Below are 16,033 nucleotides of genomic sequence, written 5' to 3' on the forward strand. Positions count from 1 at the left end.
CTTTTAATTAAATGTGAGCCTTAACTGAATTACCTGAATTACAAGTTCCCTGAAGGCAACAGTGGGAAGGACATTCCGGGGATCACAGAGGACCACCATCCTGGCACAGGGTCTTTATATTCTACAGCCACAGAGATGTTCCTGTAACCAGCCTGAACCTCTACAGTTTTTAATTAGTGTATAAGTTTATTTTGTGTTGTCTGAAAGGATGACAGGTTTGATTGAGTTGAGTCTCAGGGTGACACCTCTGTCCCTATTGACAAGGAGTGGGAAAAAGCAGGTAGCTTTAAAAGGTTACTCTGTGTTCCATGCTGTGATGTGGCTCTCATAGAATTCTGTGCTGTCACTGAATTCAAATGACATTCAATTATATGTCATTTGAAACAGCAATCTGATACTCAAGTCCACCATCCATCGCCCAGGAAGTAATATTGAAGACAAGAGCACCTATAATCAACTCCTACATTTTTGGAAAGCTTGTTTCTGCTTTCAGGTAACAGGAATGTAACTAGTCAGTGTAATCTCAGAAAGAATGAAGAATCTTTTTGATGCTTAGAACACAAATGTTCCTGGTGCCAATGTCCCTATAGAATACTTTACCACTAAAGGAAAATCGGATGTGTTACATCTGTTTTTTGTTACTCTTTGAAAGACATCTCATTGACAGCAGGAAGACTACAGAATGTATTTCTCAAACATCTTTCTTTGTTTGCCTAGCTCTATCCTACAAAATCTTTTTCATAACACAGAGCGGTCACCACATTAAAGGTCTGATTTTCTCTGGTGCAATTATACGCAAAGGAAACATGGGATTTAAACACCGCCTAAGTTACTGTAGCTTTCAACAGGTCTTTTATTTCTGAGGGTAGGCTTACTTAGTGTAGATAACTGACTTAGCTCAGGCACTGACAGCAATCACATCAGGGAGCACAGAAAATTGGGCAGGATGAGCCAGCCCACAAGTGCTTGGCAGGAGGTTAAACTCTTACTCAAGGTTAAACTAACTGCCAGTTTGCTATCTGGACAGACTGAGTGCAGATTGATTATTTGGGCATTTTATCTCAACAGTGTTAACTTTCCTATGTATTGTTGGCTCCTGACACAGGGAGTAAGTTCATACGTTTTGCAGGCACTTCTAGAGTAATCACTCAAAACTTGACTGCTAACAGTTGTAGGGAACTGGATTCATGGGCTCAGGTAGTTCTCTTCCAAGATTATGTTCTGCATGAGCTAATTCCCCTACTGTTCAGGGCAAAATGCAATTCCAACAGGTTATTCTTCATGTTCTGAAATATGAGTGCAATCTGAATTAGGACAAAATCCATGCTGTTGCATATGCAATATTAATAAAAATAGAAATAAAGAGAGAAATGTAAATTAATTAAAAAACAGGTAGGTTCTCTAAACCTTCAGTCTGACCCTACTGTGTTTGTTTTATAGGGAGTTTTACCTGGTTTGATGTAATCACCTAAAAACTTCTGTGGAGAAAGAGCACTTAGAAGCCAACCCCAACATTCATATAAAATTCAAGCATGTAAGAACTTGTTTGAGAGGTTTGATACTAATTGCAGGTGGCTAAAAGGAAATTTTAATTCTAACCAAACATCCTAGCATTCATTAAAGACCAATATTTAATAAAGTCAAGTGGATGATTGTGACACCAACAAACAGCATCAAGAAGAAAACCTCTTTTTAAAGTTGCTAAGAGGTTACAAATATGGTTCCTTTTAGTCTGATATTTCGTTAAGTGAAGCTGCCAGGAGTTTTGGGGAGCACCCCAAAAAATAAAAATTACACAACAGAAGCCAAAATGAAGGACAGAAAGAAAACATGTAATAATGCTGCTGCTAAATGGAGGATGGGAGCAGATTCAGGCGAGCAGAGGGAAGGGCTCCCAAGTAACTCTGCTTGCCTCGCCTGACTAGCTCAGCAGTTTTCTACATTTATTTTTTAAGAGACAGACAGACTTAGTTATACCTGCATGGCTGTTTTGGGGGAATGAGGACGTTTAGAGGACTATGGTGAGTAGAAACTCATCATGATGAGTTTATTGGCCCCTTTTTGCTTCTCCTGAAGGCACTGTATTGACAATTGGAGGAAAAACATCAAACCACCTCTGCGATGCTTAGAAGTGAAGGAAACTACCTTAAGATCTAGGATGCTAATGACCACATTTATTCATGTTCTATGTCTCCTGACAGATAACTGCAGGAAGTTAAATCCTCATCCTTAGCCCAGGCAAGATGGCAATAAACCTTGTGGAACACACAAGAACAATCACCGATTGTCCCATACCTCTCCTCTGTCTCCCAACATGGAATCACGTGGTTTTGGGAGTTGTTGGCCACTAATAATTCTTAGAACCAGCTGTTTCTTCAATTGACCAGGCAGTGGGTCTTCAGAATTTGGATTAAAGACACCTGTAAGAATGAGAAGTCACATAATGTGAAATAAGTCCAATTTTGGGGATTACTTTAGTTACAGATACCTCCTTGCTCATTTGTTTTTAGTATCAGAAAAGCATTTTAAATAAACTATAATAAGGATCCACACCCACTCTCCTCATGCAGTAAGCGATCCACTTATTTTGGTCCTTTTTCTTACCTTGACACATACAGTTTGGTTTGAGGACATAGCCACAATTCCCATTGGCACTAAATTTGGCCCGGTTCAGTTGCAGCATTCTCCCCTCTGACTGGTAGTTTAGTGCAACTATTTAAAAAAAAAAAAGTGCTATTACTTACTGAATACTTTAACAACATTCTTGTTTGTAGAACCAAGTTACAGGAAGGACAACTAAATACATTTTCACATTTGACTTCTTGGATGCAAAAACTCAAAATGTTTTACGAAAAAGAATTTTCTTGTATAACGCACATCACAGCTTCAGAAAGAGAAGCTCTCCAAAAAAGTCTGAACTCTGAAGTCCTCTTGCATTTGAGAAGTTCATTTATTTCCATTTATCAGACAATTACTTGCATGTAAGAAGCATGTTTGAGGCAAGGCACACATTTCAATTAATCTGTCTAGGTAACACATAGACAGCAACAATGAGGACTCAACTGTCAGTAAAGTTGGACGAGCAGAGAACTTAAGAGTATTTTAAGGGATGATTCCAGAGCTTCAGTTAAAACATCCCTCCCAAAATAAAACAAAAATAAACAAGTTTCTTTCTGCTCACCAAGTTGGCAGCCAGCATTCCAGAATGGCTGAGGATTGTAGTTGCTAGAGTCCACACGGTAAGATGATGGGTAGATGCGGGATAACTGGTGCTGGTTGAAACGTAGATACTGTGCTGGCTTTTGCTGCAGTATCTGGTGGGCTTTTGTTTCACTGAATGATGAAACCTGCCAGCTGGAAGAGACTACAACAAAGAAGACAGGAGATTAGAGGTAATCTCCTTATTTATTTATTAATAATCTAGATAAAGCATTCGAAACTGCATTGCACTAGTTCCTTATAACTATCAAGCATCATTTGCGTACAACCCACTCAGAGGGAACTATGCTTTTCTTACATTACAGCAAAATCATGCCGCTTATTGGAGAAGTTATGGTTGGGAAGATGAAGCACAATATAATGAATGACCTGAATCTTCATTAAGCTTAAAAAAAATTCTCTAAGATTTTTTTAATTTGGTCGAGGAAAGTATGTATCCTGGCAAGTAATTCACTCTTTCTGACACTCAACTAAAACTTGATTGTCAAAGTAAGATGTAGAAAACTTAGAAAGGGGACTGAAATATTCCAGAAATTTAATGCTGATATTTCATCAGATTTGACTTAAAAATCTAAACTTTAAGTTTTAAATGCTCTTCAGACCACTCTGCCCAAAAGCATTACCTAAGTCCTCTGTTACTTCCCAGGACGCAAGTGTTGTGTAGCAGCTTTTATACAAACTAGTGGAGACTACATGTGTACCACTTACTACCTGTAATGACTTTTTCTCCTTTACGGAAGCTGTCACACAACTCTAGACTCACTTTGTGGATTCAGAATGGCAAGTGATTAACTACTACAAAATAGTACAGCTTTATTGTGTGCAGCTCTTCTGTTAAAATCTTTGCACGGTGTGGGAGAACCAAATAGAAAACCAGCTTTTAATAAGAAGATGTGCCAGAACATAAACTTTTTGATTTCTTTGTATAGCAATTATTTTCAGCAGACTTAGTTCAACCTACTTTCAGTTTCAACATCGTGAATGCCAACAGACTTCGTGTATTTCACCAGGTCAGAGAGTGCTCTGGACAGCTTCATTGTTTTCTTCTGTCTGTTTATCCTGGAAAGATTAAACAAAATCATTTCCTATTAAGGGGTAAAGTTTATCTTTCATATTTTAAATAAATAAGAATGAATAAATGTAAGGTTTTCTTCTACCAAGGAGGTACTTAATAGTTTTATACCACAAAGAGTTTCATTGCCAAAGCACAGAGGTTGTGGAACCAACGGCATGAAAGTGTACAGGACAAGAAAGTCCTGTTCTTACATATTAACAGCAGTCGTAAGTATTCGCCTACTAAGATCTGGTGGGGAAGACTCTAAATTGCTTTGACTAAAGAGTGGAATATCTGTTCACATATATATTTACTTCTCAAGTCAAGTGCTAACAAAAAAACTTTAAATCCCAAAGAAATACTAAAAAATTAATTCTCTGATCCTCCTAATTTGTTTCAGGTTATGACTAACAGCACATCTACTAACTTCCCAAAGCAAGCTCCGAATTGTCCTAGAGAACAGCTTGATCTGATTTCTTACTTTTGAAGCTTGAAGCTTAAGCAACCATTCTGCAAAGGATCTTTGATGTCAGGATTTTTGAAGAGAAAATTTCAAAAGAAAAATCAAACTCATCACCTGAATGTTGACACAACTTCATTTGAAAAATTATGAAACAATACACAGAATCAGCTGGAGACTGGATACACTGCAAATCCACCTGAATGGATTCACTGGGCCACCACTCAAATGGCCTGTATGTCAGCTGGATGAGATGATAAGAACTAAAAACACATACAAGGTCCACTGTACTTTGCTAATGAGTCTGAATGGCACCAAGAGCTCATTCTGATGATCCCATAGCAAACATCAGATCTACCCTTATCTGATTCCTGTCACGTGCCTGCAGCCTTCACAAATCGGCTTCCAGACCTGAAGAATATCTGTTTATTGGGTACATTTATGTATGAATCTTTTTAGAAACAAAATTGCCAAATCACTTGTTAACAAACCTGCTGCAATGTACAGAGCTCCTGGCTAAATTTCCTTGAGAATCCAAATCATCTTCACCCTCTTCCAGACTTGTTGCCTTTTTCAATTTGCTTCCTTTTTTCTGTGCCACAAGGAAATAAAACAATAATATCATGACTATCTGATCAACATTTGAGCAGCTGGATACAATTCTGCTTTTTTATGCCAATGGGTATGTTACTTACAGAAAATGGGAAATGACAGCTCTTGTAATAGTGCTGCAGAAGGATACTGCATGCACATGGGGAAGACTCAGCCCAATGTCAGAGCCTTTTTATAAAGGAATCACAAAGCCTCAGATAAAAGGTACAAATGACATTTTATGTTTTTCAGATTAGATCTTGGACACTTTCAGACACTGATGTAAATTGAAACTCTTATGCACAGTTCTAACCAGTTATCTAGCTTATCTGTTCAGCGAACAGTCTGATAGCAAGCCTCTGCCAGATAATGTAATTATGATATCCCCCTCCACCACTGTGTGCAAAGAAAAAAAACTATCCAAGAATACAATATCTAGTGCAGACCTCATCTATCGAGTGGCTCACCTTGCGTTTAGAAAAGCTGCCCATCAATGACCGGCCGTGCCTTTTACTGGTACTGAAGTCTTCCCCAGATTCCATGTCATCCTCAAGTTTATTCTAAAGCAACCAAACAAAATATAATGTATAAACAAAAAATATAATGTATAAACAAAAAATAATGTAGCAGACCAAACAGAGTGCTACAGACAGCATATTTAAACATCATCAGAAATAGTTTGGGAAGCAATTCTCCCTAAAGTGTCAACAGAACTGGACCAGACCAGTGCAGACTTTGGGGTTTTTTTATACACAAGCTGAATACAAAACATCTTGTATCCTGGCAGTAACTGCCATAATTTTTGTCCATGGGACCTTTCAGAGCAGACAAAAATCACACAAATACCTAACCTCAATTTTGTTTTCATCCAGGCAAAGTTTGAATGCCCTCATACCACATACATTCCTTGACACCAGACCAGTTTGCAGCTTAATATTTGAAATGCATAGTTTAACAGGACTTATTTCTGCCAATTACACAGTTTTACTAGGCTACTCTATGGTAAGAAAGAAAACTCTCATAATCCCTAAAAATCTATATACTTCATTGGTACCCCTGGTTTTTAATATGACCTTACAGTTTCATTGCTTCCTAGACTAATAAAACAAAGGTTAACACCTATGCAAAAGGATTCTTGAAGTGTTGGCCTTGTAGTTGATCTTACAAGAATAACTGATATATCATGTAAATCATTAGATTTAAAAGTACATACAAAACTCATAGCACAGAAAGTTTTGGGAAGCTGATTTTTAGCTCTCCTCTAGCTTTAATCCTTAGTTAGTGTACCTGTTTATTACTGGCAGATCTCCAATGCTTTTAATTTGCAGGCAACAATCTTTCTAAGCTTATTGTGTCTTATTACAAATTCTAAAATGTAAATGGCTCAACTTCACGAAGTGTAGTCTGTGGGCTGAGTACATTTTTACAAATAAGAATTATTACAAAATTAAAATACAAATGTAAATGCATAGAACATAGAGAACTGAGGGAAAAAATCCCAACTTTGATATGCACTTTTTATAATGGAAAAGAAAAATCTTTCTGTTGAAGTCGTTTCATGTGTACATTTCATGCTCCAATTGCTGTGTGGGCAAGAAAAAGAACCTTTGCATATCTGACTGTGATGTTCACCTGGCATCATCATTAAGTGAATGAATTCAGCTGTGAATCTGAAGTCGATAGTGTAGGATTTATTCAGTAAGCTAATAAAACACAATAAATGGAAAAGCTAAACACCTCTTTCTCTGAAGTCACTAGAGAAAGTCATTAGACCTTGGAGAAAGAGGTGGCTAGCATTTCAGTTTATATTTTGAAGGGCTGCCATACTTCATTATTCATCTGCAATAGCAGGCTATGCCTCTGCATCAAGCATAAAACTAGCTAAAATTAAAATCTAATTATCAGCAAAATAAAAAGAAGCTTCTACTAAATAGACACAAATGCAAAAAGTACTCTTCCTTATAATACAGCTTTTATATAAGCAACATGAGATATTAATAAGATGTCATGACAAAATGTTACAGAAAACATTACAGAAGAAGGGAATGTGGTTGCTTATATGTTGAATTAGCCAAATAAGTGGTCGGGGCAGTCATCCAAGAATGGAAAACATAGCTTCAAAATCTCAGTTCCACCTAAGTCTGACTGGGGACATGAACCTGGATCTGCGACCTCCCGGGTGAGTATTCTGGTATCTGGCTTTTCTTGAGTTGTGTTATCCTGGTTAACCTGGACAGGAGACAGGGCAAATAAACTCCACAAAATTCATTGTGTGTCTCGCTACTTGTTTTAAGGGAAGTGCTGAGTATTCTTTAGCTTCATTAGTACTATGGTGGCTGCAGACACCTCAGGCAAATTGAGCTATATTTATACGGGAGTCTCAAAACAGATTTAAAAGCCCAACTTTAGACATTCACCTTTGAAAGAACAAGCATTATTGCTATGAAATGCTAGTATTATTTAGCTACAGAGACAAACAAAACAACAACCAGGTTGGGACTGGGGTGGGGGAATGTGTGTGTGTGTAAGTGAAGTACAATCAAACACGCTCACCTTCTTACTATCTGATTTTAGACCAGCCTTTCCTGATGATGGTAGAGCAGTAACTGCAAAATTGTTTGGATCTTCACAGTCACGGATTTTGGATTCTTTTATCAGCGAGTCAAGTTTCTTCTTTGCTATATTCTCCACTCTTTTCCTATTAGCAGATGCCTAGCAAAACAGAATCATTAAACTAGGTAGTGATGAAAAAGTCTTTGTAATTCCAGCCAGGATTATTGGAAATTAAAATGTTATATGCAGGAAGAAGTAGTAAAAAATAATAATAATAAAAAAGGTTGTTCATTTGCATAATGTGAAGTAGCTACCTGCAGCTCGGTTTCAGACTTTAAGATATGGAAGCATACGAGGCCCTGAAGTAGCTGAGCTGTTAGATCTACAGTGTAAACAGATTGTCTGAAGTGATGGGAGAGTCAAACTAATTACAGCAGTTCTAATTAAACCAAGACTGACCGTTAGCAGAGCTATTCAGATGCAGTATCTTTCACAAGCCAAGGATGTGCTAACATAGTTATTGCTGATGACTCCTCATACTGAACTGGATTAGCATATGCTATGTTTTGCAGTACATATTTAGTAAAAAATCAGATCTACTCCATTGTGCTGTCCAATAAGCCATTCTACACAAAAATTTAATAGTAATAGGTACATATCTGGAAACTGAGTATACAGCATCTCTCTCACACATTGGGGCTGATGGGCAGCATTCCCATGCTATGTCAAGGTTGACTCTGCAGCTACCATAGATGCAAGATTCTACTGGGTGGAATGGGAGAAGCTTGGGAATCTTGATTTCAGCAGTTCAAGGGCAAAATGTAAAACAGCTCCTGTTCCTTCCTTCCATGTACATCATAGCCCATGTGGGGGAAACAAAAAGAGAAATCCAGAGTTTTGTTTTTCATCCATGAGGCATAAACCCATAATCCCAGGTCTTTTAAGAGGTGACAGATTGTATTTTCTCAGTAGGCCTTAAGAATTCCCAGTTAAATTTGTCGTGAAACAAGCTATGATCTTCTGAGCTCTTCAAAATTTGGCTTAGAGAGCAAGCAAAATGTAGCAAATCTGGATTTAAAGCATCCGTAAACCTCACAGCAAAGTGAACTGTTCGTAACAAAGACAACAAGGTCAGCAAAGTAATGTCTACTGAGCCTTTAGTGAGAACGTTACACCCAGCCATAACATGTTATTACCTAATTTTGTTATGAAAGATGACACTTTTCTTATTAGCATTAATTTCTTGATCTATTTAATGGAAGAAAAACATTATTTGACATCTCTTTATAAATAGCATATGCGTGGGCTAAGTTGAAAAGAATCATGGCAAAGTAATTTCTAGCAATGAGACCTGCTAACATTTCTGCTTGTTCAAGTATCTGGACTAGGATCCTCTCAAAACAAACCATCTTTAAGTCTAGAAATTTTCTGGAAAACTTGGAAAATCAGGATCTTAAGTAACACAGTGCCTCTGATTTCAGCAGAGTGGTCAAATCACCTGTCTTTTTCCCTTTGGATATTGGAAACAGTCTGCCATACCTGGGACACAGGCAAAAGAACTTGAAAACACGGGAAAACAAGCCGAGTGAACTTCATTGATCACAGTGTCGTTTCAACAAATGTCCAATTCTCATTTTATTCAGTTTGCGTAGTTGTACTTTCCCTGTATGGTCACCTTCATAGGTAGCCCCTAAGTGGGTTGTAAAAGCTTTCGGTTTGGCTTTCAACTCATTTTCTCCCTGTTGAAAAGGGTTATGCCTTGATACCAGGTCTGACCTTACACAGGTGGAGAGCCTGCTGGACTCAACTGTATGAACACTGGCTTTGAACAGCTGCATAATTTAACAAGAAAGTGTCTAAAAACCATGAAGTATTAAAACATCACAGATCTCAGCTTTAAAATACTGAAAAGTGATAAGCTATAACACAATAATTTAAAAAACCCAAAGGAATTCTTTTTCCCTTTGGTAGACTTATTCATAAAGAAGTGTCTCTTTTGGTCTTAGATGAAAAGGATCAAATCCATAACACAAAATGAGGAAATAGCCTGAGGGAGACAGGATTGAAAATGCAATCTCTCTCCAAGGCAAGCTAGTTTATGTTATTAAATAGTTTTGCTGTGTATTTTACAGTGTTTCTATAAGATGCAATGTCAGTTGCCAGAAGATTAAAGTGACAAAAAAAATTAGCTTTTAGAAAGGATAAAGAAATAAGGGATTTTCAGACTGAAGCAAGTGGAGATTAAAATATTCTCCCTTTTTTTAATATCACCTTACAGTAAAAATCAACTAAACCCAGCATTCAGCAATCCAAAGGGAAGCTCCATATCAATGACCACAATTTGACATAAGCAGATTTTTTCTTTTCTTTTTTTGCATTTGAGGGGAAGAACACTACAATGCAATAAAGAATCATGAGATACCACTATTTAAAATATTAAAAGACACAAACCTCCAAACTTGAAACACAACCACTAGAACTGGTGCTGCTTAGCATGCACTTTTGTCAAATCTATCCCCATGAAGGTTTAGAACCTAGAAGACTTGTGACAAACCGCAAAGATTTGACCACATTCACAATCCGGAGAATTCATATAAGGTTTTTTCTCACTGGGATGGGAAAACTTAACATATATTTACATTCAAACGGACACATAACTTACATCTCCGTTCATCAGTTTACAGTCATCATCAATCTCATCAGCACTGTCCTCATCAGAAACTTCACCTTCCTCTGCATCGTCACTGATGTTGGCTGGAAGTTTCTTCCCCTAGAAGATAAAATGATTACACAGGCAGCTTACCATGCAGCTATTGCTATTACACATCTGAAAAAAAATAAAAGAAAAATTAATCAAACTGTGCAACAGGTTCTTGTTGATTGAGAAGGCAATCATCCTTGTTTAGGTTCTTAAAGACTTTCTGTAAAATTATTTAAGTTAGGGTAGAAGCAATAACCACGCAGAAATCATCATCATTACAAACAAAAAGACGGATAGAACAGATGAAGCAGATTTTACCTTAACCAGTATCTTTCCTTTAAGACTTGCTGGTGAAGGGAGCTTGGTAGAATCATCATTGTGCACAGAAGACAGATCCAGTTTGTCTCCCAGGATTTCTGTAAGGTACTGAGCCATCTTCTTCTGCTGAATGACACTGCAATGGTTCTCAATTGACAAGATGACAGGGTACCTGGCAGAGACATAAGCAAGTATCATCAACTGCAAATTTAGCTTTTATAGCATTAAAAGAATAAGGGTTATTACTGTCTCAGCCATTCCTGTAACAGACATCGCCACCAATGAAATCCACAGGGGTTAGATAAATCAGTGTGGGCACAGGATTGATGTCCCACTACTTACTCCAGACTGAATGGTCGATTTTTTGACTGCAACAGAATAATTAAAATTCTGCAATCTGATTTATGCATTTTCTTCCAGAGCACACTTTCCGCCTTCCTATACTACCCAGTCCTGGCCTCCACTTCCTAACACAGAGATCCTAGCAAGCCATCCATAAGGAAAACCTAAAACTTCCTTTCCCTTCTGTGCTTCAGCCCTTTTATACTCTGAGAGGGAAAGTAATGAAGGTACCAAGAGCCAAAAAGATCCCCAAAGGGGCTTTGTCTTTACCTTCCCAATTCCAACAGCCAAGTGATAAACTTGTGTTAGCTATTCCAGGAAAACTTTTCTAGCTAGTAACAGAGCAGTATCAAACTAACAAGCCTGCAGATAAAGTCTCTTCTACAAAGACAGTAAGTATTATTTTTAGATTTAGTTTTATTGTTGTCATTTATTGTTGATTCTCCAGGCTGAGGCCAAGAAATCACAATGCCTGGTGGCTTGAAAGGCATCAAGGTAAGATTTGTGAAACATCGATTCCAGTATGGTCTGTGCCATATAAAAGCACACTGAGGATGGATTTCTGTTTCGAGATGATGCACTTTTAGGATAAGCACAAAAGCCAGTATACAGTGCAGTTTTGTACAGCTGAAATATAAGGGATTCATTAATTAACACCCAGTTATGAATAAAAAGATGTTGATCCTGACATCTGGCCCTCATTGGCTCCTCATTAGGAAAAATGAGGCTTTCAGCCAGACAATGCCTGCAGGACAAAGCTTTCCAAGCTGATGACTACAGTTAAATTCCTGGCTTTGCCTGAAGCTAGCTCCTTAGCTGAATTTGCAGCCTACCGACAGCTATGCCTCAGCCTATCCTGGGAAAGAAAGCCCCTGCAAATCTAAAATATGCTTTGTTCAGTACTGAACTCTGACTGAGCATCGACACCTAGCAGGAAAAAAACCCACCCCAAATAAGTTGTAACATGTTCCCAGTTAACCTTTCTGTGAAGCTTTTAAGAACTGCAACAGTTTCATAAGCATTGCCATATATTCTGCTGGCCAGATTTCCTTTAATTTTTTTACCACGTCTTCAGGTAAATTCAAAAAATTTCAGGCTCACAGTAAGCTTACCTGGGCTGAAATTTCAGTGCAAGTTTAGCTCTATTAATGAAGGCAGATGACTGCTTTGGAGAAGCTACTGGAAAATTTTTACAGAGATATATTAATTTATCTTAAAAAAATAATAGGCTCACACATACATTTTGACTCTCAGGAGGAGGAATGTACTGCCAAGGTATATGAAACTTCCCATTGTATAATTCTCTGGTTTCCTGAGCAATGTACAGGTAGGGAAAATAAACTCTTTCTCCTGAACAGTCTGCTTTCTCCACAATTGAGCTACTGTCTCTGTGTATTCTTTTGCTGCCTGACTTGCTTCCTGCCCCTGGAGCAACCAAGTGTAACTTTGGCATCACTGGAGTACACAGACATCCAGAGGGAGCGGGACACGTGGTGAAACTGCTAGCCATTCACTAAAAACAGTCACTGTCAAAACATGTTGATCCTCTGATCTTCTACAAATGGGATAGAGACAGCCCCACAACTGTGTGCAGAGTGCCCCTGCTCAGTCAGTTCGGCCTTGTTTTTTCTTTCTGAAGGCTTTGTCCCCACAGAAAACAACTCCAAATTCGTCTGGCATATGCAGGAACAGATTAGATTTTCACTTAAGTGCCTTCATGAGGATGGCAGGGAACACCCCAGTTTATAGCCCGGAGACTCAAAAGTTGGCAGACTGTATACGTACTCATTCTTGATAAAGGCATATTTGTTGATAGTTTCAATCACATCTTTGAAGAGAATTTTGGAAGTCAAAGTGTATCCATGGTGGACAATTGGTTCACCGTCTGGCCCATCCCAGCAGTCAACTGTAGAACAGAAACAATGACACCCATCAGACAAGTACCACCTGGGGCCACCATCTGTGGAAGACTATGAAGCCCTGCAACTCCCTCAGCAACCCAGCCAGCCATGACCCAGCAAAGCAGGTACAAGTTCATTCCCACCCTTCATCTCTACCTCCCTCCTCACAGTGCTGAACATCCTTCCTCTGCAGAAACATCCTGGCCTTGACATCCCACTGTGTACAGATGACTGTTCCCACTGTTTGAGAAAGCCCCAACCAAAAAAGATGTCCTTTTAACGAGTGCTGAGGAGTATCGTGACAGGAGCATGGTACTGCTTTCATTATGCTACTGCTGAACTTGAAAGCAGAGAACCTCAGCTTTCTCACACTACAAGCAAAGCCAAGACCTAGACAGCTCTAGACCTTGGAATTTGCCTAACCTTATAATTGAACGTACATGAACGTTCACATACATGAAATGCATTATTCTTCTGAAGGATCCATTGGCATGTCCACAATCTAACCTGAGCAAACTAATATTGACCTTCTGGAAAATCGTGAAAACATGTTGATGGTCAGGATATTAAGGATGATTACAAAACAGGTAGTGTCTCAGAAAGACACTACAAACATCAGAAGGGACTTCACATAAGGACTTCCTGGTCACTGCAGAGACAGTCAACATTTCACATAACAGAACCCTACTTCCCCTATCAGAAATATCAGCTTTCCTCTTACGTGTAGCACATTTGCCAGTTTGGTTGCCATACACTTGGCTAGAAAGTAGATACACCATTCATTCTACTGAATGTTAGTATCCTCTCTACAAAAATAGTTTTACAATTTTTTTCCTCAGTACCAACAACACTGCTCTTCAAATGCCTGCCTTACTTCCATGCTCAAGAAAATTTGTCCATTATACAGCAACATTATTTTGTTGTTCTTTATGAAGGGAAGACACTGTTTTACTAGGCTTTTTCCTCTACCCAATTACCATGTCTTTTGCATTAGTCATGAGTCTTCCTTTACAGAGGAGAAACAAAACTAACGGAGCCTACTGACGGTTCCTGTTTGATCTTTACCTTCTACGCACCGACAGCCAGATTGTAGCACCCATGCATACATGTCCACCCTAGACTGGGACATCAGCTGATCTCCCATGAGGTAGGTATTATGTGAAGAGGTAATGAAATAGTGACTCAAAGGATAACTCATGTCCTGATTCACTTGGTAGTGTTCTGGGTTGAATATGTCCCCTGATGGACTCCGCATGTAATTGGTGAAACCTGTAAACAAACAATACTATAAATAATTCAGTTCTGTCCTTTTTGTTGCTGTAGCCTTCCTAAAATCAGCCTAAAAATGCATCCCTACATTCACTAACACATTCATGAACATGTAAGAAAGATAAATAAATAAACAGCACCACTGCATCCCAACTGTCTCAATGACCAATTGTGATTATGGCTTTCAAGAAATTTCTTGCTGCTTTGTATGTCTTCCTGCTCTGTCTTTCCTAAAAAAAAAAAATCTGTTTAAATCAAACCTGACATTTTAAGCTTATAATCTCTCTCAAAAGACTTTGTTGGTCGCATGGCACATAAAAGCCTCCAGAGATCTGCGGTAATATCCTGGCATTGCTCCTCAGTGAAATGAGTTGAAAGATATACAGTATTGTACTGCCTAGAGACAGTTCCTAGTGACCCAACAGTCTGAAGCAAGGGAGATACTCTCCTCTATTTCTCCTGAAAATACCAGAAGAACATCAACACGCATTAGCTTGTACAAGCAACAGTCTCTAATTTTGATATGACCTCGCATGTGCAAGCATACTTGTGGATGGGAGAGACCTGCAGTACTGCATTACTGTCACTTTATGTGACTGAAGTTCACTCCAGGTTTGACACCAAAAAAATCAATTATCTGTAGTACTTTCAGTGATGCTACCAGAAGAATACATTTTCCAAAGTAATGGGATGCTTTCAAATCATGCAGACAGTTTCTGTATTGCAATCATCACTCTTGCTCAGAAGCAAAGTTTTAGCAAGTTGTATCTTTTATCTGTGTATGAACTTTCTGCTCTCAGATCACCAGTATACGTTTGTGCACATATACAGACACATTCACAAGGCAGACTAACATTAAAAACTGTAACTTCCATCTCGTCCCCTCAAAATTCTTTTCATTCAGCATGGATGAAAGACTAAGATTTCCATCCACATCCTGGCTTTAACAGCTGCTGACAGCAATGATGCCTTTATTCAAAAGGTCTCTACTTCAAGACTTTTAATTCTGCCATTTCACTCATTATTCCATAAATAAAACAGTGCCTGTATAAAAATACTGCCAAACTTCTAAAGGTCTTAATGCACTTTCTGTGACTGTTGCTGGTCTTTGTTTCTGGTGCTTTGTTTCACTAAAGCTACACAAAGCAAAATAACTCCAGTTCTCAAAATCAGTCTCAGAATATTGGTCTACAGAACACAGAAAAATTGAGCTTGAATAGAATTTAAGATAAATTGTCACCATTATGATGGTTCTTATAGGCTTTACATTTTGTGTTGATGGAAGTTTTATTAAAGGAAAAGAGATGATAAATACAAATAGCAGCCAAGACTTTCCAAACAATACACTAGGAAACAGTGCTAGGGAACATCAGTCTAGCCTAATATTTGAGTCTCTTGAAGCATATATCATGATCAACTAGCAAACAAGTAATACAGCTGAAGTTAAAAAAAAATAAAAAAAATTACTAACCAAGTCAGAGCAGATACCATGAAAAACTGATAGGGCACAGTATTTGACAGCAAACATGGAGCTAATCATTCCTGACAAGTTAATAATTTCTTCTTACTACAAACCAATCAGCTGCTACAACATTAATCCCACGCACCACTGTTAGGGCAGCCTC

General features: G+C 38.3%; 1 protein-coding gene across 1 annotated transcript in view; it reads right to left on the reverse strand.

Annotated features, from left to right (window-relative positions):
- PLCH2 (phospholipase C eta 2) overlaps positions 1 to 16,033 on the reverse strand; it is a 121,752-nt gene that overhangs the window by 16,909 nt on the left and 88,810 nt on the right. The window contains exons 13-23 of the mRNA XM_056331286.1: positions 14,205 to 14,408; positions 13,024 to 13,144; positions 10,897 to 11,068; positions 10,540 to 10,647; positions 7,878 to 8,036; positions 5,792 to 5,884; positions 5,225 to 5,325; positions 4,181 to 4,278; positions 3,182 to 3,364; positions 2,605 to 2,712; positions 2,296 to 2,420 (exon numbers count right to left, since the gene is read on the reverse strand). Coding sequence (XP_056187261.1) covers positions 2,296 to 2,420; positions 2,605 to 2,712; positions 3,182 to 3,364; positions 4,181 to 4,278; positions 5,225 to 5,325; positions 5,792 to 5,884; positions 7,878 to 8,036; positions 10,540 to 10,647; positions 10,897 to 11,068; positions 13,024 to 13,144; positions 14,205 to 14,408 — 1,472 coding nt within the window. The remainder of the gene's footprint in view (positions 1 to 2,295; positions 2,421 to 2,604; positions 2,713 to 3,181; positions 3,365 to 4,180; positions 4,279 to 5,224; positions 5,326 to 5,791; positions 5,885 to 7,877; positions 8,037 to 10,539; positions 10,648 to 10,896; positions 11,069 to 13,023; positions 13,145 to 14,204; positions 14,409 to 16,033) is intronic.

This window comes from Falco biarmicus, chromosome 3, assembly GCF_023638135.1.
Source record: "Falco biarmicus isolate bFalBia1 chromosome 3, bFalBia1.pri, whole genome shotgun sequence".
NCBI classification, from domain to species: Eukaryota; Metazoa; Chordata; class Aves; order Falconiformes; family Falconidae; genus Falco; species Falco biarmicus.